The 21,303-nt window shown below is 47.0% G+C and overlaps 1 protein-coding gene across 4 annotated transcripts in view; it reads right to left on the reverse strand.

The window, feature by feature from the left end:
- Nucleotides 1-12,281: 12,281 nt before the first annotated feature.
- PRUNE2 (prune homolog 2 with BCH domain) overlaps nt 12,282-21,303 on the reverse strand; it is a 260,015-nt gene continuing 250,993 nt past the window's right edge. For all 4 annotated transcript variants that reach the window (XM_080820337.1, XM_080820336.1, XM_080820335.1 and 1 more), the window contains 2 exons: nt 19,044-19,091; nt 12,282-15,103 (listed from right to left, as the gene is read on the reverse strand). In XM_080820337.1, the coding sequence (XP_080676463.1) occupies nt 15,073-15,103; nt 19,044-19,091 (79 nt within the window). In that variant the 3' untranslated portion in view covers nt 12,282-15,072. The remainder of the gene's footprint in view (nt 15,104-19,043; nt 19,092-21,303) is intronic.

A 21,303-nucleotide genomic window follows, 5' to 3' on the forward strand; every position in this document is an offset into this window, starting at 1 on the left:
TCTAAATTCTCTTTTTAATCAGAACAATTCCGTTGGCCCACATCCCTGTCAGCCTGCACACCCGTGTTTTCCTGACATGACCCATGGGGGACACCTTCCTGTCTCATAACCATCATCTCCAGGGAGTAAGTGCCCTTGTAGGTCACAGTATCTTTTGTTTTCAGTCACACTGGGCTTGCTTGCCCTAGGAAGGGTTTCCTGAATTTTCCCTCGGGATTTCCAACATTTCAACAAAATCCCTATTGACCTCTCGATGCTTCGAAAATGTAATTATGAGATCACTTGTTTGATGGCATCTGTCTACTCCTTCTCCATCTTTTCCCAGTGCCGCATTCCGTGACTATTGTTGGGATCTTGGGGTGGGGCAGGCTCTGGGCAGGAGAAGGACTGGGGATCCCTCAAGCTGTGTTAGGTCTGAGGGCTCACGAGATGTCCCTTTGAGTAAGACAGAGGGGTCCCTGTGAGGAACAACCACCAGGTGCGATCCAAATGCGCCACGCAGACGAGGACATCCCGGAAGAGCCTGCTCGGCGTTTGCTACACCAGGTGCTCCAGGCGTCAGCCGTGGGGTCGCCATGGCCCATGCACATGCTCTGCTTGGCCTTTCTGTCCCCAAAGAGTTGGATGTCCTGCTTGCCAACAAGTGACTCAGGTGTTGCCAGACTTCACATGGTAGCCTGACCTGAGGAGGCTGGGAAATGATGCCCCCCTTCCCTTTCTCCCAAATCTGGGGTCTAGTAGCCTCCACCTGCCGCTTACAGGGCCTCTGGCAAGTGGGTCGGAAGGAGCTCCTGCAGGAGGAGACAGTGGGAGAAGGGGTGGACGGGACCACTGGGGACGCTGTCTCCACGGGAGGCCAAGCAGTCTCTTCCTGACTGTGGGGACAGAAAAAGCCTAAAGGGCTGTTGTAATTAGCCTCGTCAAGGTGTCTTTGCTCTGACCCTCACCGCATGTCACCTGGACCTCTATGTTCCCAGTTTGGAACACTCGCCCGGAAGGGGTTGACCTGAGCTAGGACCCACTGTCCCTGGGGAAAGGGTGGTTAATCTCTTCCCTTCCTTCCTGTATCTTTTTTCCCAGCCTGGCCTGTGTCAGCCAGGGTCCCTGTACCGTTAGGTACAACCTGCATTGACAGAGCAGGGAGACCCATCAGGAGGAGTCGGTGGGAGAAAGCCTTGGGGTGAGGGAAGGAAAACGGTGAAGTTGGGAACTTGGCGGCCATGGCCTTGGCCGGGCACCCGGTGCCCTGCAGGGCTCCTGGCTGTAGCTGGTGCCCCCTCTGCAGCCACTTGAGGAAGTCCCCTGCTGAAGGTAGCTGCATGCGTCCTTTCCGTCAAGCTTGCTGCAGAATGAGTAGGTCTTCCTGTGTCATGGGAAGGTGCCACTCTTGCTGTGCCCCGGGACACCCCAACTCCCCTGCCAGAGTCCCCTCTGCTTCCTCATGTCTGGCCTCCACCAAGCAGCCGGCCCATCCGTTTCCTTTTCTTCTTCCTCACCACAGGGTGTCTCTCTGCCACTGGATCTCGATTTCTTAATGGCCTGGTTCTCACCCCATGATGTGACATTTCCTTCCTAGCCACAGAGCTCGCTCAGATGCTAGATCCTACCACCCACCCAAACTTGGTCCCTGACCCAACCTCCTTACCTAACTTCATCTTGTCAGGTTCCTAATCTCTCACTTATGGAAAGAGCCATAGTTGTGTTTGTTAGCCGGCAAATGGGGGGTGGGGAGGGCAGCGGTCCGGCCTGAACCCCTTCCCATTATTGCCATGGGTTCCAGTTTGCTTCCCCAACCTAGAAAGCCTAGAAGCTCTTGGCGTAGGATGAGGGAAGACCCAGCCTCTGGCCTTTGGGATGGAGGGGATTGCCCAGGCCCTAGGACCAACCCACAAATCCCCACCCTGGGCTCATCACGCTAGGGCCCCTGAGTCTCCCTTGGAGCCAGGCTGGCTGGACTCTGGGCTGATTCCAAGCTCTGAGCAGGTCGACTCAGGTCCTAAGCTCCAAGTCAGGGGCCCGCCTTCAGGGCTCCAGCACGAGTGGGTAAGCCCGAGAAAGCCACTGGAGCCTTCTGACAGAGGAACGCCGCCCTTTCTACTTGGAGGAGTGGAGAGGAGCCAGCAGCGTGGCTTCCCCCGGCTCCCCCAGACTCCTCACCTGCCTGAGCTCTGAGATGATGATCCTAGAAAAACAAGTGGGGAAGCTGACAGCAAGTGAGCCTAGAGTCTGGGAGGACTCACTTCTGCTTTTATAATCTGGTCAATGACATTGTAATCCATCATTTCATTTGTCTTTCGATGTGCCTTGCGATTTTTCTGGAAAACTGGGCATAATACCGTGGGTAAAGGAGTGGAGGGAAACGGGTCTTCAGTGGGAGGTTCTGTCAGAGACATAACGCGCTGTTGGATGTTCCTGTCGGCGTCAGAGGCTAACCTTCCCTGGCGTCTTTGTTTGTGTCACCCCTGTTGTTTCAGGGGTCTCCCCAGAGACTTGTTAAATACAGTCTGAGACACATAGTTCTTTCGGTTGTATTCCCCTGTTGCGCAGGGGCCCCACGGGTAGGATGGTGAGGTGTGGGGAAGGAGGCAGGGCTCTGCGATCCTATAATTAGGACTCCGTCTTTGGGGAGCCTGTGACCCTGGGTGGTGCCCCCCCCCCCGCCACTGTGTGTCTCCGCCTCCCTGTGTTTTCTCCCTTAGGTGAGATGGGAAGGCTGGGGGGGGGGGCGCCCGGAGCTGGGTATTTTCTCTCTTTCAGGTCCGTTGGGCTCTGGTAAGACCGCAGGACGTTAGGCTCTCTTGAGGGCAGATCTTGTAAAGAGCAAAGTCTTCTGGGTGCCCCTCCCCTCCCCTTGCTGGAAGCCCCAGGGAACTTTTCTCTGATCTTCGCTGTCAATCTGATAGGGCTCCTGGAGACAAAACTCATGGCGGGATGGGGTTTCCCCTCCGATGGCCCACCCCCCCCAGGATGTCTAACTCTGAGCCTCCTCCACACGGGGCCTCCAACAATTTGTCAGTCACGGAAGCCCTAAACCTTCGGCTCCGGGAGAGCAGGATTCTCCGTGTTTGCTTCTGTCCCCTCAACTTCAGGGGTGGCCCTTGGTCCTATGACCTCAGTGCGATGGGATAGAAGAGTGGCTGGGGTTTTTTTTGTTTTTGTCTTTTTCTTGTGTGGTCAGGAAAGACCACTTCCAGGCTCCTTCCATGCTAGCCTGGAAATTGGAAACCTCCCCACCATCATTTAACCAGATTTTTCCAAAGTGAAGTTAAGAGGTACTCAGTCACCATCCATTAGGCATGTGACTCCCCTGCTGGTGATTTTCTCACGTTCCTGAGGTTCATCAAAGGGGAGGTCGTGCAGTAAAACACCTCAGAGCCTGGCCTTGGTCCCCCAGGAAGTCATTAGCGGATCCCAAATTTTGCTTCTTCCCGTAGTCACCATCAGACAGGATTTCCGTACCCAGGGCTCGTATGAGACCTGTTCCAAGGGATGAGAGGGCGGCCACCAGGAGAGACGCCCGGGTCCTACTCTGTTTCCAGCACTGGCCTTTCCTCCCCCTTCCCCACTCTTGCCCATATGGGAAAATAGGAGGGACCCCAAAAGCAGGAAAGCTCATTTGCTGAATAAAGATGGAACAATCAGGGCGCCTGGGTGGCTCAGGGAGTTAAAGCCTCTGCCTTCGGCTCAGGTCATGATCTCAGGGTCCTGGGATCGAGTCCTGCGTTGGGCTCTCTGCTCAGCAGGGAACCTGTTTCCCATCCACGCCCCCCTCTCTGCCTGCCTCTGTGCCTACTTGTGATCTCCCTCTGTCAAGTAAATAAATAAAATCTTAAAAAAAAAAAAAAAAGGAGCGATCAGGACATACTTGACTACAAAATGTTTTCAAATGTGTTGTGGATGCACCCAGTCTTATACAGACTCTGCAGGTAGTGGTGACATTGAACACAAAGACAGTGGGGCTCCCCAGGGTAACACACACAAGCCTTCCCCCACCCCCACACCTCATTTTAGGGGCACGCTATGCATGAATGTGCTGAGACCTTGCTGGTGAAGACCCACACAGAGCCCCCAGCGCCCAGTTTCTTGGACCTCAGATCATCCTCTGGAGTCGGGTGCTGTGTGCGGGGCTCCTGTTCCTGGAGGCTCCCCATCATGGATGGCTTGGAGTCCCCCATTTGCACCAGAATCTCCAGGTTTTGGCCAAGGTCCTCTGGGAGAGGAGGGAGTTCTAGCCTTTGAGGACTTTCCATTATCCCTGGAACCCCAAAGCCGAACCAGCTTGTTTTCTTGTGGCCAGGGGAACGGGTTTGGGTTTCTTTAGGCTAAGGGGCATTTTAGGGAGTCGGGGCAGCTGCCTCACCACAGTTCCTGCGAGCATTGGACTCTGTTCCTTCCTTCCCCTGGAAGGAGGATGCTGATTGTTACCCAGTGCAGGGAGTGTGGCTGCTCTTGACTGTGGAGGAGAGCGTGGACTGTCAGTGACAGTGATTTCCCTCCGTGATTCTTGTTAGACCTCCTCACGCGGCTGCCCGTCATTGCTTGTGCTTGTCGCAGGGTAATTTACTAAGCAACTTACTGCTGTTTCCTACTCCCTGCCAGGAGAGACTTCCAAAAGGAGGAAAAGGCAATTTCACCCTCTTTTCCAGAAAATTCGGGGCTACTGCTCTTTAGGGCGGTTTGTTAGTTATCTGTTGCTGTATACTGAATTATTCCAAACCTTAACTTCTCCAAAACAAGTGACACTTATTCTCTCACAGTTTCACTAGGTCAGGAATCAGCTGCCTCGCTGGCTTAGGGTCCCTCCCAAGGCTGAACCCAAGGTTTTGGCAGAGTTACGGAGTCATCTCAAGGCGGATCTCAGGGAGGATCGATCTCTCTGCTTCCAGACTCCGTCATGCGGCGTTTGGCAAGCCTCCGGTCCTTTCTGGCTGCGGTCCTAGCTATCAGTCCCTTGCCACACAGGATCCTCTGTGGGGTCGCTCACAGAACGGCATCGGGCTTCCCTCGGAGCGGTGCGGGAGAAGGGGAGAGAAAGCAACCAAGAGAGATGTTACTGTTGTTTGAGAGGCTAATTTCGGAGGAGTCATTCTATCCCTTGTGCTGTGTTCTGCTTCTTCGGGGGGAGTCACTAGGTCCAAGCCCCCAGTCCAGGGGAGAGGGTGACACAAAGTGAGAACACCCGGAGGCGGGATGAGGGGGAGTCCTCTTGGAGGCTGCCTACCGCCAGTTGTTAATTCACACATGCACGTGTGTGTGTGTGTGTGTGTTTCCCAGCCCAAGTCAGAAGCACCATGGGCAGAAGAATCCGCACACATCCATGCCTTGTATGCAAGTGCCCGAGCAAGAGCAAGACTTCTGACGGGGTGAGTGGATGCATTTGCTGGGGGCACCGAATATCAAACAGCTTACTCTCAGGAGCTGGGTCCAAGTCTAGCTCCCCCAGATGGCCAAGAGCCTGTGAAGCCACCTGCCTTTAATGGACCACGTGGTCTTGGGCAGCGACCATCCCAGCGGCAGCCATGGTAGACCAAAGACCAATCTTTCCTAGGTAATTTTTGACTTTTTTTTTTTTTTTAAACACTAAAGAGTAAAAGAGCCCCCAGTAATGACTGGTATGAGGAGTCTTTTCATCCTAGTAACTGGAGGGCTAGGAAGAATTTAATTTAGAAAAATTAAGGTATATGATGTTTCCTTTTCCTTTGCATTGTAAAAATATTTTATATTTATTATGTATTTAATCTTCATGACTCTTTGTAGGTATCGTTTATTCCTTTGATAGAAGGGAACATTGACACACAGAGCAGTGACTATCTGAGGTTCAGTTGGCTAGCACAGAAGAAGCAGCGAGAGCTCGAGAACCTTCTTGTATTGGGAGAAATCCATTTACCTGGCTTAATCAACACCCCCCCCCAAAATGGAAATCTATTGCATATAACCGAGAATTCTGGGATTAGGGCTGCAATCAGGCAGTGGGGCCACCGCCATGCTCTTCCCCCTCCGTTGTTTGTCTTCATTGTTCCGCGTTCTTCATTTCCAGGATGTCTGCCAGCAAGGTCCGACCCAAAGCCTTCCAGATCCAAGTGCCCCGGAGAACGCGGAGGTGCTCACTGAAGTCTCTGTGAAATCTCCGTGTCGTTTGGACTCCGGGGGGGACACAAGGCCCTGCCCCTAATCTCTCACTGGGGGGATGGAATTCCCCTCTGGGAGAGGCCAGGCAGCAAACCCATCTTGGACAAGGAGGGTCAGAGGGACAATTCCTTCCGTACAGGGGCCGAGACTGCAGAAGGGAGATCATTTCCCCAGAAATGCATATTATTCAGTCAAGACATGATTGATTTCCACCAGTAGAAATGATCACTACAAACATGGCGTTTTATTGCCTTATTGGATAGTATACTGATTATATACAGCTATTAGCAAATTCAGGGGATCATGCCTAACATACTCTGCACCACCCCGCTTTTTCATCTGCTCCACCAGTCTTAATGTCTCATGTAACGTGATTCCTTAATGGTCAGAGTACGTCTTTGACCCATTCATTCTAAATTTTTGTGAAAGTCTCGTGTTTTTTTCAAAAACTGTATTTTAGGAAGTGCAAGGCGACTACTTGTTTCTTTTTTTACAATCCTCATATTCTTTTAAAACCACCATAATATGTATCCTCAGGAAAACTGTAGCTTTAAATGTGCCAAACATTTCAAACAACTTGCTATCCAGGTTAGTCAGACTTGAACCTGGATCCACCAGCCCCCGCCAAGCTGCCCAGACAGACGCTGCGCAGAACAGAGATGTGTCAGCCCTGCAAAGTCCTGAGCAAACCGTAGGTGAGTGGGCAGAATGAATGAGTGTTATTATTCTAAGCCACCCAGTTTGGGCTTCATTTTTAGCAATAAATGTGTGGTACGAAAGGGCTTTCCTTTACGTATGTCTTTGTCTGAAAACTATATAGCAACCACATGTTATATTAAAATTCTTTAAAATATGTATTTGGGAGAAAATTTAAATTAGAAATACAGCAGAGTTTCTATTAGTGTTTCCCTGACTGATCTCTTAAGCGAGTTCTAATTTCCAAGTCTTCTAGTGGTCAAAAGGGGAGGACGTGGGGGAAGACTGTTTTTTTTTTTCTTCAGAGCCCATCAGTCATTCCAATGCTCCTCAGGAATGACTTGGGAAGATTGACATTCCCCATGACCTTAGAGAAAGCTGCATTTTTTTTTTAAAGATTTTATTTATTTATTTGACAGAGAGAGAGATCACAAGTAGGCAGAGAGGCAGACAGAGAGAGAGGGGGAAGCAGGCTCCCTGCTGAGCAGAGAGCCCGACGTGGGGCTCGATCCCAGGACCCTGAGAGCATGACCTGAGCCGAAGGCAGAGGCTTTAACCCACTGAGCCACCCAGGCGCCCCAAGAAAGCTGCATTTTTGGAAGGCTGGCCCTTGGTATCCCTAATGAACTTGAGCTTGAAGACTCGCTTTGACATGAATAGACCACATCAATTCTTCAACTGCCTTTTCTTCATTCTTACACATGTGAGTCCATTAAACTCACGTGTCTGTAAGCCAGACTGTAGGTCTTTCTGTCCCAAACTGTCAACTAGAAGAGAAATGAGAAGGAGAAAGCTCTCTGAGAAGAACTTGTCTTCTATCTCAGCATAATCAATTATTCTTGTCCTCTCCAACATGGGAGAAAGGAGTGGAACAGGGAGAGGGAGAGGCTTGTGGTCAGAACCTTAAGGCTTGGTCAGAGCTCAGAGAAATACAGCTGAGCTTATGACTCTGGTCTACTGCCCAGAGCTGTATGTACATGCCTTTAAGGGCTGGGGACCCCACAGTGGCTCCTCTTCTCAGAGAGTCTCAGGGACAAGAACGTTGGGGTAGAGAGTATAGCAACAGAATTTGTTGCTAAAACCTTTCTTGATTTGATACTTACAGGCACAGGAATAGTGTTTGAGCCTAAAAAATATGTCCTAGGATAGGTTATGAAATGTCAAATGTATTAAGAAAAATTTTCTTATCAGCATAATAAACCAAGTTTGTATAGTTTCATATTGATTCTTTGCCATCATTAGAAGTCATTCATGACCATTTTTTTTAGTCGAGAGATACTGATCAGTAGAAGGCAAGAAGAGGAAGAAAAACTGCATCTGCTGGTATCACCACCTAAACACAAGCACAGATAACATTTTGGCAGAAACTTAATGCTTAATGTGACATATTCATGATCACATGGTTGGTGAGAATGGTAATGGGACCTCAACACAGAATCAATGGTCTTTGCACATCTGAATTACTGATAGCTCTTGGAGTCATGTTTATACATCGCTGGCACCGCACCTGGTCTTCTCTTTGATGTTTACTTTGCCGTGAATTCCATTTATTTGAATGTTTCCATCTCCTGCCTTCCACAGGATTGTAGGACAACGGTTCTACAGTGAAAGTCAGAGAGAAGCTGAAAAATGGTTCCAGATTGAAGGAGACTAGAGAGATGTGACAAAATGCCACGTGTGATTCTGAACTGGATCCTTGTGCTATAAAGTACATTTATTGAGACAACAGGTAAAACTTGAATGGCATGTGTGAACTCAGTGGTGGTCATGTTTCAGTGTTAACTTCCTGGTTTGAATAGCTGTGTTGGGTTACAAAAATGTCCTTGTTTGTAGGAAACACACAAAACATTTGGGGGCGATGAGGTGTTAGGTAGACAACTTACTCTCAAGAGTTTGAGGAAAAGTAATTTCTTCTACTGTTCTTGCAAGTTTGAGATTGTTCCCAAATAGTAAAAATCAGAGGTAAACCAAACAAAAATAGGAAGTGAAAGCTGGGAATGAGCTAGGGGAGGAATAAGAGAGATGCACTAAAATAGCTCTGGGAGAAGAGGAGGAAGGATTAAGGAGAATTAGTCTATTTAGAAAAGGGGGTGGGATAGGAAATAAGATGCTGACATAGTTGACAAAAACTAATCGGGGGGTGGGTGTTGGCAGTGGATTGGGAGAAGTTGGCATGTTAACAGAGAAAAGTCTGGGTATGTGGAAAGATGAAGAAAAAAAGAGGGTGGGGAAGAGAACTAATGTGTATTGAATGGCTTCTCTGGGCATTTAAATCCCATTTAACTCTTACATAACCATGTAAGATGAGAGTTTTATCCACATTTTAAAAAAATGAGTAAACTAGAGCTCAACAAAGTTAAATAACTAGCCCAAAGCAATATAGCTGGTAAGCAGAGCCAGGATTTAAATCCCAGGATGCGTGATTCCAACGGCAATGGGATGGTAGGGAAATGGTCTCATCAGTTGGAGAACGGAGATAATTAAATTTTTTTCCCCCCTTCAGGGATTGCAGTGGGCACAGAGACCGAGTGAGAAAATGATCATGGGGGTTTGGAGGTTGGGATTGAAACCAGGATTTGAATAATCTGAAGAGATATGTTACTGAACTCACGGGAAAATTATAGGAAAAAAGGAAGAAAAGGAAAAGATTGAGAAATATAATTACTTGTAGATGAAAAGAGACAGAGGAAATCAAAGAAGCATTGCAGAAGGCTTGAGGGATACAAGAGGGCAACTTGTAAGATGGTATCCAATGATCCCTCCTCTTTGTATTCATACCCTTGTGTCATGCTCTCCCCTTGGGTGTGGGCTGGATCTAGTAACTTGCTTCTAAACAATAGAATACAGCAAAAGCGACACAACATCACTTTGGTGATTAGGTTACAAACAATGATAACTTTCATCTTGCGGGCAGATCCTTGTTGGTTTCAATGAAGCAAGCGGCCATATTGGAGAGGTCCAGGAGTCAAAGAACTAAGGGCAGATTCCAGTTATCAGCCATCAAGGGATGAAGGCCTTAGTCCAACGGCGCTGGAGAAACTGAACCCTGCCCACAACCATGTGAATGAAGTTGGAAGCAGATTCGGTCCCAGTTGAACCTTGCCTGAGCCTTGGGTCCATGCTGTGATTGCAGCTTGTGGGACTTGGGCATGGAGGGCCAGCTAAGACGTATCTGGATTTCTAATCCACGGAAACTGTTGTTTCAGGTCGCTGAATTTTGGCATACACTGAATGTTCATTATTCAAGGATTCCACACTGCAAGTTTACCTCCTCACTCAGATTTATGTGTAACCTCAAAATCAAGACTCATGGTGCTTTCATGGTTATTTGTGGACATATGCAGAGTAGTGAAAACTTTGGGTTGCCTGATGTGCACGCTCCCAGCTGAGGTCAAACAAGGCAAGGTTCTGCTTCTTGTTTCGGTCTCATACAGTAAACAAGTGTCCTTTTCATGCTCAATTTAGTGCCATGTTTTGTGCATTTTTGTGATTTTTGTTGATTTCACTGTTTAGAATGGTTCCCAAGCATAGAGCAGAAACGTTACTATTCCTAAACACAGGAATGTCTCCGTATGGAGAAAATTCACATCCCAGATAAGCTTCATTCAGGCATGAGTTACATCCAGGCTGTTGATTGTGAATTTAATGTTAATGAAGCGACAATATACATTAAAGTGTATTGACGCAGAAACACACACTGCACAAGGTTGTGTTGATCAGTTCACAGAAACAACACCATCAGCGGCTCACAGGAACCTAACCCTGTAAGTGAGGAGCAGTGGGTCAGCATTTGCTAATTCAGCGTTCTCAGTGACTTTATAGGACAGAACTACCAATAAGGAGAATCGAGTATAATTTGTTTTGCAGCAAGAGAGAACAAAGACAGGCGAAAATGGGAATTTAGTTCACTGATCGAAAGTGGAAGACTTTCACGAGGAGGTCGTGATCCAGCATCAGGGGTGGGAGTCTCTTACAAGGGGTAAGGCCAGAGAGATAAGCGTTGGCAGTGATGAGCATCTGATATCTAAGTTAAAATGGTCATATATGGCAAAGAAATAATTTGGCTGGCCCAAGAGACTTATTTCGGATGAACGTGAGTGAAATTCCAGAGAAAGATTAGCCTCGCACAACAGTCTCTTTGCTCTGCAAAGCCCACAGCAGGGTGAGAAGTGGTATGTACAAAAGATTCCAGCTCAGTGAAACTCTCTGAGGTCCTACAGGGTGGTGAAACCCGGGGTGGCTCGCGACAAGCACATGGACGCTGCCCACACAGGGAGATGGTGCAACCGCAAGAGACGCTGCGGAAGGAGCAGCCCTTGGGAGATGCAGCGTGCCTTGACACAGTTTTTCTGCGACCGGGGGCTGAAAGCTTAAGATTTTATTTTATTTGCTCTTCACTTCAGCCCATAACATATTTTGATTTTGGTTTTTAACGAGGCTCCCAACTTCATCCTGGATCCTCCTAGCGCCACTCTGTACTCCAATGAGTGTGCTCAATCCCGACACAGGCATGCATCTTGCAGAATACGTAGCGTTGGTGTTACATCAAGGCCCTATTGAGTTTTTTGAGTTATATTGAGTTGTTCTTCCTCTCTCCACTCTACCCTGTTAGTGTGGCTCCATGGATGTGGAGTTTGTTGCTTTCGACCAACTGTAGAGTGTCACCGAGCATACTCACCACATTTCTACTCATCCTCTCCCCCAGTGCTAGACTCCTAGCCGGCCCCCAGTTCCCACTCCCATAGTTAGGGAAAAGGGAGATGAATAGAACAGTTAACCTTCCAGCAACATGCCCTTCATTTGAGACCACAGCCACGTCTCTATCTCCTCTCGTCCTTCTTACCTTCACTGGGTAGAGGACAGTATCCACTATTGGGATAGTGACTCATTCCTGGATCATGAGAACATGCAAAGTCTCACTTCCTGTAGAGCAGCTGCTCATTTGATTACTCCAAACCCTCTTGGAGAGGCAGAGGAATAAATTTGTTTATTAGATTTTTTTTTTTTTTTTTTTAAGGCACAGGGCTAATTCCCAAGTCTGATTTTTCCTGAAGGCTATTGAAGTGTGTGTGTGTGTCGGGGTGGGGGAACCCAAAACTAAAACTTAAATGCCATTTAATATACTTTGACTTTAAAATAAATACATGCCTCCCAAAGGCCAAGTACAGAGAAAGGAGAAGTGGACACAAATCAAGGAACCACGAAAGCCAAAATTAGTACTGTCCTCAAGGACCAAGTGCCAAGCTGTACCGACAGCCACATGGTCTTCAGCAGAAGCAAAGCTAGAGAAAGACTCTCGCTGACACAGAGAAAAGAAAGCCCGTGACTTGTGGAATCAGTTTTTATTTCTGAGTCATACAGAGAGGCTATATATATATACATATATATATATATAATTTTTTAATATGGTGTTGTTACATATCTTTATATTATGAATCCACGCTATTTAGGGATAAATTATTTATTTACCAAAACAGACTCTAATAGACACTTTATTCTGAGCAATCTGATACATGATAGAAAAACTTTCAAATATAGAAAAGATTAGTTTGTGCACATCTAAATGTGTCTAAGGGAGCAGACTATGGAGGCATTGTGATTAGAGGAGGCGTAAACGTGATGCTGTAACCAAATACTGAAAATGACAGCTTAGTAACATGAAAGCTTAGAGTAGTGACTTCTCACACATTGCGGAGCCTGTCTCAGGAGGTGACCCCACAAAACACTGTATGGCTTCAGTGAGGAACTTCAGGATTTTCCCTCACCCCTGGCAATTGCCCTGACACCCTCTTTCTCTCCTTGATGGTAGCTTCTGAGTAGATTTATGTTCTTTGTGAATCAAGGACCTACGCAGACAGCGGTTGCCCCCTTGGGATTTGCCCCGAGAGCCCTCGGTTCCCTGACCTACAAACCTATAGGAAAAGTGCAAAACCATCCCCAGAAGTCAGCACCAAAGCAAGAATGCTCAGAATGTAAGAGCTAGCTAGCTACTGATGTGAGTGTTTACATCTGTCTACCTATCTGCCTAGGGATTCGTTGTTCAGGATTCTTCTAGAATTCTACTTACTTGGACGGAATCTATAGAGTGGCTTTTCTCTAGAACGTGCACTTAATGCATCTTTTTAAGAGACTAAAATGGCAGATGCCTAGCGGAACGGTGGTGCGGCCCACGGAACAGCCTGAACAAAATCAGTGACTGGGAGAGAGGTTCACGATTTCCATGTAGGAAGATGAAGCTTCCAAGAGAAGACCACCTGAGTAGTTCTCCATGAACAGGCTAAGACAAGCTCAAGGGAAATGTGAATGGTGAGACCATTGCTGTGTCTGGTTGACTACAACGAGACTCCCCTATGAGGAGCTCTGCGTCCTCAGGATTGCACCAACTAAACACAACCCTGCCTTCCTCATGCCTTTCTGTGGTTAGGGGTGCCACTTAATTCATTCTCCAAAATGGGACACGGCTGAGCAAAAGGGAGCATTGTCAGTAACCGTGCTAGGCCAACAGCGGTCCGGGGGTGAACGTAGCAAATGTTAGGTCACTGGTCTTATGTCAACACTGAGCTCCAGGAGAGGCATAATGTGGGCTTCCAAGGGTGGAGCTGGGCACAGACAGAGCATATGTTCGAGGGCTTTTCTACTGGACAAGACAGAAGTCAGAAGGGAGGAGACCCAAAAGAACACAGTTCCACAAGATGCTCGGCTGAAAGGGACACAGAGGGGAACTCGGGTAAGTATGGCTTGTGGAGGAAGGAGTGCTGACCTGTGTGTATGCGCGCGGGTCTGGAAGGTGGGTGGGAGGCAGACCTGAAGCGAATGGTGTCAGCCACATCCCGTCACCTGTACAAAGAGGTCTACCTCAAGGCATTTGAAAGTGCAGGATGCCCAGGACTCAAGTACCCTGAACGGCTCTCCTGGATGTAGCCACCACCCCAGCCCATGGCAGAACCCTGGTCTAACTCTTTAGAGAGGAAATAGTTCAGGCTTTGTCAGCCTCATGGTCTGCTGCCACTGCTCGGCTCTGCGGCTGCTAGAGGCAAAAGTAGCCCCAGAGAGTCTGGGCACCAATTCGTGCAGCCCTGTGTTTCCAAGGATACTGAAATCTGAGTAATTTTCATGTGTCATAAAATATTTAAAAAGTTTTTCGACCCCAATGTGAAAGCCATTCTTAATGAGAAGGCCATGTGGAAACAGGTGGTGTGCTCCATTGGTCCAGGCCTTTGCCATCCCCTCTGCTAGAGGCCCTTGGATCTGAAAACACGTTGGTATTTTAAAGGGCGCGTGAAGACTATGCAGAGGAATTTTGCAAATCGGAGGCCACACTCTTATTTCATGTTAAACCTCCAATCAGATGAAAGCGACTGAAAGCAGATTGCTTTTTGTAATGCCCGTGAGAGGGAACTTGAGATAAATGAAGGTTCCCAAATAATGAATTTCTGAGCAGCCCACCAGACACCCGAGTCCTTGGCACTCCCAACGGAACGTTTTGAACCAGGCTGACAGCATGAAGCACAGAGAGCTAGCAAAAAATGCCAACATCACTCCGTAAGTTTCTCAGCGTGGAGGTCTTCAAGGTTTGTAGGAGAAATGATGATTTTTAAGAAGGCCAATTCACAGAAAACACGACGCCTGATTTGATAAAATAAACCTGATGTGAATTAGAAAACCTGGGTCCCTTTGAGACGTTAGAGACGATTCACGGGGCAAGACCCACAGGGGTACACTCAGCTGATGGTGACTTCACACCTCAATCTGGTTACAGCCGTGTTAAGCGAGCCGAGGGTTTTAAAGGCAGAGTTCCATGGGGGACAACTTGCCTGGGGAGCGCCGAGCCCCAGGTGTTTTAGACCTAAAATGATCACCAAGGAGAAATCCAGCTAATGTCTGGAAATGAATCCGCTCATGATTAAGAGCGGACAGAAGGTATCTGATCGGTCACGACCAGTCTAAGAGAGGAGATGCAGCGCACCAAGGGTTAACCGAATATTGGAATGGAAGGTCCTATTGTCTTGCTAAGGTTCAACTGAAATCTTTGAGGCACGTAACTGGCAAAATAGGAAAATACACACAATTTCATAAAATACGTGAAGAGTAAACAAATTCCCTTACTGTTTTTCCCCTTAGAAATTTAGAATGGCACCAGGTAGTGCAAAGTGGAAAGAAGCAGCATTCGCCCCACGTCCTCCAGGTGGATGGGCTTCGGCAGAATCATGAAGCAGGAGAGCATCCTCTTCTTCCAAGCACGGCCAACTAGGGCTTTCCTTTTAGCTTCAGGTCAATACTTAGGGGGAAAAAAAAAAAAGGAAGAAAGCAATGAGAAACTCAACATGAAACATTTAGGGATGATTTGGAGTGGCAGGTGTTTGCTTTTTTTTTTCCTCAAAGGACTTACTGAAAATAAGTCATGCAAGTCTCTTACACCAGAGAAACCTGGTAAGTCACAACCTCCCCCCTTCGCAATCCCCGTTGTCGAGGCCTTCTCTAAAATGTGGAATCTGTTTATTTTTTTACAAAGCTGTTTCTGGAAGCATTTTACGCCTCTTGAAATGATCTAGGGAGGCAACAGACACGTGTGAGGGCTCATTTCTGAAGTGGACTAAGGAACGTTATTGCATTTGGGGAATAAGGGATCTACCTATTTCTAGTAAATGGCCTTCTCTTGTGGGGCAAATCCTCCATCTGCCTGAAATAAGTAACATCTGATAAGTGCCGCATTGCAAGAAAGTGGTCAACAATGAAACGGAAAAAAAAAAAACCAACCAACCAAAATAAAACAAAACAAAAAACAAAAACCCAAGAACAAAACCCCAAATAAAAATCAAACCACAACGCTTTCTAGAGCCAAAGAATTTGTTTGAAAGGGGTTAGCCTACTTGATTGAGATGGATTCTTGTAACCGAAGATAAGGTTGTTTTTAAGAAAGTCTCGTGGGTTCCCAATTATCTAGAAAATAACTCGAAGACCTCCCAGGGCCACTCTCTACTGCCTGTTAATGAGCCTGTCACAGCTTCCTGGCACCTACCAGAGAAGAAAGCTCCGGCCAGGATGCTCCAAAGAATTTCAGCCATGAACAAAGAAAAACACCCTTTGAAAGCGGTGATATGGGAAATATCTGTGGATTTCGAGGAGACCTGACTTCCTGGCCCTTCTGTCTGCCCACGATGTGGTCTCCTGTGTTTTGCTGGTGGGATCTGTAGCAGCCGACGGGTTCCTTCGTGCAGCTTTGCAATAAAGCCACTGGTAACCCACGCTGCCTGCCCGTTTAGTTTACAGGAGTGCAAAATGGCTTTCCTTTGAAATGCCCTCAATGCTACCACTTATTAGAGTGGGGCCTTGGCCGAGTTACCTATCTTGCCTAAATGTCTATGCCTGTATCTGTAAGATAGAGTACTCCTACCGCTCTCAAGGCTTGCTAAGGATTCAGTCTCAAGTGTTTTCAATTGTAAGGAGTAGTTGTAGCAGAATAGTAGTAGTAGTAGCTCAGGGTATTTTGGAAAGGGGCGCTGATAAAAATCCAAGAACAAATAAACAGAACACTTAGACCAGGATGCCCGTTCGGAAATACCTCGTTTTCCACTTTTTTTTTTTTTTTTAAGATTTTATTTTTAAGTAATCTCCACATCTACTGTGGGGCTTGAACTCACGATCTCAAAATCAAGGGTCACATGCTTCACTAACTGAGTCAGCCAGGCACCCCCACGCTGACTTTCTGGTAAACCTTCTTGGGTTCTAGAAATGTATCCCTTCAACTTTTGGTAAACAAAAAGCTGAAACACAAAAACCTATTTATGCAGTTTATGGAAGAAGCCAGAGATAGTAAAAAATGGACGATTTTTGAGTAAACACAGGAAACCACACTGATGATTAATTTTTGAGACATCAGTTGTCCTGTGGGACCAATGAAGGTACCAGCAATCCTCCTAATTGAAGTTTCTCCAAACAGTACCACATCCCCTGGATCAGATACACTTTTTATTTATGTAAAAATATCTTAAAAGCATACACAAGTTTTAGGACATGAACGGACAAATAAAATCCAAACTTGAAAGGAGAGGAGACAAGCACCTGGAGATACTCTTTAAAACAGAAGGCTTTGGGGGGAAAATTTACCTTGAATCAGAATTACAATACAAAAGGAATATTCCTCCCTTGTGGGTAGGGGGGCTGAGACTTCTATAAGCAACTTTCCAGGGAGTGGAAACTACAGGTCGTTTTGGCTTCTCAGATGTGTCAAACGAGGTTCCTCACAAAGTATCTGACAATATTGTTCAATGCTCAACACAGACTCTTGTGTTTTCTGTAGGCAGATGGGGTATAGGCGTAACTTCGCCCACTTTCTCTAAAGGAAGAGGAGAGGGCCACATTTCATTTGAATCTTGGCTTAACTGAGCTCCTTGAAACAGCCTTTGCAGATCGTCCATTCTATATTCACTACAGAAGGGGTAAAATGCTTCCATGCAGGAGCCAAAGGTAAATGAAGCCCCTTCTTCTTATACTAATGAAAGCCAGAAATCCAGGGCTAGAAGTGAGCATAAGAACTTCTTGGCCACTCCCGTCCCCCAGCCTGGATCTCCTCTGCGCTGCGATCAGGTGCCTGATAAGGGCTTGGGGAAGACCGGGCTGCAGAAAACCAAAGCGAGGTGGAGTCTGTTCTAAGAAGTGGGAAGTAACATTAACCTTGGCAGCGTCCCCTCCCTCCCCCGCGCCCCGCCCTGCCATGAACCCAAACAGAAAGTGCTTTGCCCTCCCCGCAACCCCATGAGCTCTACATACAAACAAGGAGCCGAACACACAGGACAGGCGGAGGAGTGGGTAAGCCCGCAGATGTCACAGCCTGGGCCGGTGAGCGACAAGCCCTCCGCGAGGTGGGTGAACTGCAGGCCTAGGACTCTGCGCTAGGGGGCGCTGTTTTGCGGAGGGAGGAGAAATTTGCGGAAGAATGAAGGTGGCCAGAGGGAGTTTTGGCTTTGCAGAACTTGGGTGTGGCAGTTTGCTTGAAGCAACTGTTGCCTTCATCTCAAAGAGAAAGAGGTGGGACAGGTGAAACCTTCAGAAAAATAGCTGTGAGATTTCCAAAGGTCCCCTTATGGCCTTCGTTCTTGACTCTTTTGTGGGGACCTTCTCTCTGGGCTTTTGGTCCATAAACTGCCTTAAACTGTCAGGTCATCGCAGCCCCCCCGCACAGGGGCTGCCCTATGATTTTCCATCCTTGCTTTGGACCTTGAGGGAAAGGAGGTCCAAAGAGAACACAACGCAGTAGCGGACATGTTTAAGTCCCATCTTTGCCCCTCCTGAGTTCCCGGGAAGGACTGCGTTCAATTCTCCACAACTGAGATCGGATCAGCAGCCCTCGGCGGGATGGCCAGGTTCCCTGGGAGGAGCACACTCGAATCCCTGAAACTGACAAGTCTGTTCCCTTAGGCAACTAAGTTTGTCCTTCTCCAGTCTAACCGAAGTTAGATCAGAGGCTGCACAGCCATTCCAGAAGGATGACCACCTCTCTCAGATTTCAAAACCACTGGCTCTGGAACTACAGACTCCAATTCCCGGCTCTGGGACCTTTTTACAACTGTAAAGCGTGGGGACAGGTCGGATAATCTCTCTACGCCCCTCTTTCCATAGCTGTAAAATGTACCTCGTAGGCTTATCCTGAGGCTAAAAGTCAGGTAACATGCCTGAGGCTTTTCACACACACCCGGGCTAGGGGTCAGCACTCACTACGTGTTTGATTCCCATTTCTGCCAGGATGAGGCCACCTGGACTAGCTCATTCCTAAAGCTCCATCCAGACTCCACTGTCTCCTGGAATTTTCCAAACAAGGACCTCTTCTCCCCCTCCACCAAAATAGGAAGTTCAAAAGGAAGGGCCAACTTTCACTAATTAAAATAGATGATGTAATTCGGAAAGCAGAGTTGCATTCCTCCTGCCCAAATGCTCTCACATCTGGCTCTAATATTCCTTTTCTGCTCATTTTTGGATTAGAAAATGGAATGCCAACTAGATTTAAGCTGTCTTTAAGGAATGTAATAGTGATCACGAAAGAGACGGTGTGAAGCGGGCACACTTCTCTTGTAAGGTTCTGATGTGAGGAGTAGAGAACCTGAGAGCCGAACATCTGAACAGAGTTTACCCAATCCTTGGTGTGTTTTTGTTTTCTTTCAGAGCCCAGCCATACAAGGCTACCAGTCACCACACAGATGTTATGGATGGTGAATTCTTACTCCTTCTCCATGGAAGACATTTCTGGATCATTGTAAAGGCAGCTAGTTCTGAGTGCAAGGAGAAAAACAAAATAGGGAGCAGGTAAACATTTTCTGCACTGTTACCACTTTGTAGCACAATAGACACGGGCAGATTAAACTGTTTGATGTTGTCTCATTGCTAATGTGGAACAAAGCTGCACCTGATTCTTTTACCTTTTTTTTTTTTTTTACCATTGGTTTTGAAACGTAGTAATGGCCCATGATTTAGAAGCATGAAAGGAAGATTGAAATTCCAAAAAGCTCCAGTGGTCTCTTTTGGTCTTGTTACTTTTTCCAGACTTTTCAATCTGTCTTATTCAGAGAGCATGCTATTGCAAATTTTTATTTGGAACCCAAATAACATACTTTATACACCAAGGACAGTCCCTCTCAAGCGGCCTAATTTTATTTGCACACGAACAGTTAACTGTCACTTTGCACAAGAACGAGGATTTTCCTAGACACTAGAAGAAAAAATGCCAGTGTCAGCTTTCCCTGTTAACAGAAATAATAGGACACTTACTACTATACCGCTGAGCTGTGTTTAGGTAATAGGAGTGAATCCCAAGATTAACCTAAACTGAATGTGTCCAGAAAGAAAAATGTAACTCTATGAAATAATGAAATGAGTTTTCTTACGATGTATGAAAGTGTTTGTGCTTTTGGTGTCATATTAGCTGCTTCTGATCTTCCGTATTGGTGGGATTCCTCTGTAAGCAAATTTCACATGTGTTTTATATTACTTTTTGATTAGTACACTTCAACTTTTACTTTCACCCCTCTGGTCATATTGGATTGGCAAACAAACTATTTAAAGAGATTTTATGATCTTTTTCTTTTTAAAAAACATTTTACTTATTTATTTATCTGAGGAAGAGAGAGAGAAAGAGAGAGAAAGCAAGAGCATGAGAGCAGGGGAAGGAGCAGAAGGGGAAGCTGGGGGAGGGTGGAAAAACCTCAAGCAGACCCATGCTCAGCATGGAGCCGGACTTGGGGCTTGATCTCAGGACCCTGAGATCATGACCTGAGCCAAAACCAAGAGTCAGATGCTCAACCGACTGAGCCACCCAGGAGCCCCTCTACGCTCTTTTAAAATGAAAGAGTTCCTTTTCTAATGTGAATTCTTTCATTAGCTAATACATCTGTTTGAACATAAGAGGGTCAGTTATTCACATCAGGCATTTAGTTGAAATGGTGGAAGGTGACCTCCCTGGGAAGGACAGGCCGCCTCCCTCCCCTCCCCATCTCCCCCCCCCCCCGGCCCCCCCCCGGGGTTCAGGTATTTTTATGGAGGCTGTTTGGTAACTTGAGTGAACAAGGACGGTGAGGCAAATGTTGAGAGTAGGCTAGAAAACCTAGCGAAGCTGGAATGGAATCAAGAAAAGCCATTCTTCTGAATCTAGCTTTTCTGGTTTTTTTCTCTTTTAACTTTGCGTAATCCTTCCAGTGAAAACAGCAATTTGCAATCCATTGAATACTGTCACTCAAAGGCGGCTGATGGATTCTTTACCATTTTCGGAATAAGCATTGCTCTCTATACACAACTAGCCCCCCCCACCACCACGTATTTTCCTTCCTGTACTGATGTCAAGTTTTAAGGAAAGCATAAGTCAGTGTGAAGAAATCACCTTCTGAAAATCAGCTACGAGGTGGTGTGTGAGTATGTGGGGGAAAAGGTGAACGTTTGAAAATAAAGCAAAACAGCAGAAAGACAGTTTTTGTTCCCTGACAAGGTAGATGTTTGCCTTTGGTTAGAACCAGCCTGAGCTTTTAAGTAGAGGTCACATAGAAGGACAGGGTGTGTCTTAATAGAAAGAACCTGGGTTACCTGGCTTCTAGAACCTAACCATAGGTCTGTAGTGATCATGTTTTCTGAATCCCCAAATCAACCTACAGAGTCTGTCCAAGGATGTGGGAGCCACTTCAGAGGCCGAAAGGTAGTTAAGGAGCTATAGTTAGCAGGCTGAAATGGTTAGGTTTACAGGCATTGCAGTCATCTGTGGGGCCAACAGAGTAAAGTTCTTTCCCCTTACATTTTCAAATGGGCAAATGTATTTCAAGTTCTCAGGCATGTAATGTCACCACCAAAAGAAGGAGGATCAGCTAGAGGGGGATTCAGACAGGCAGCTTACCCGCTGAACCCCCACCACGAGCAAAGACTCCCAAAAGGTGCGGATTCTCGGAGCGTGGTCCTTGGCCGGGCAGCCTTGGCGTCACGGGAATGGGTCAGAATTACAGA

This window comes from Martes martes (genome assembly GCF_963455335.1).
Source record: "Martes martes genome assembly, chromosome: 12".
In the NCBI taxonomy this organism is placed as follows: Eukaryota; Metazoa; Chordata; class Mammalia; order Carnivora; family Mustelidae; genus Martes; species Martes martes.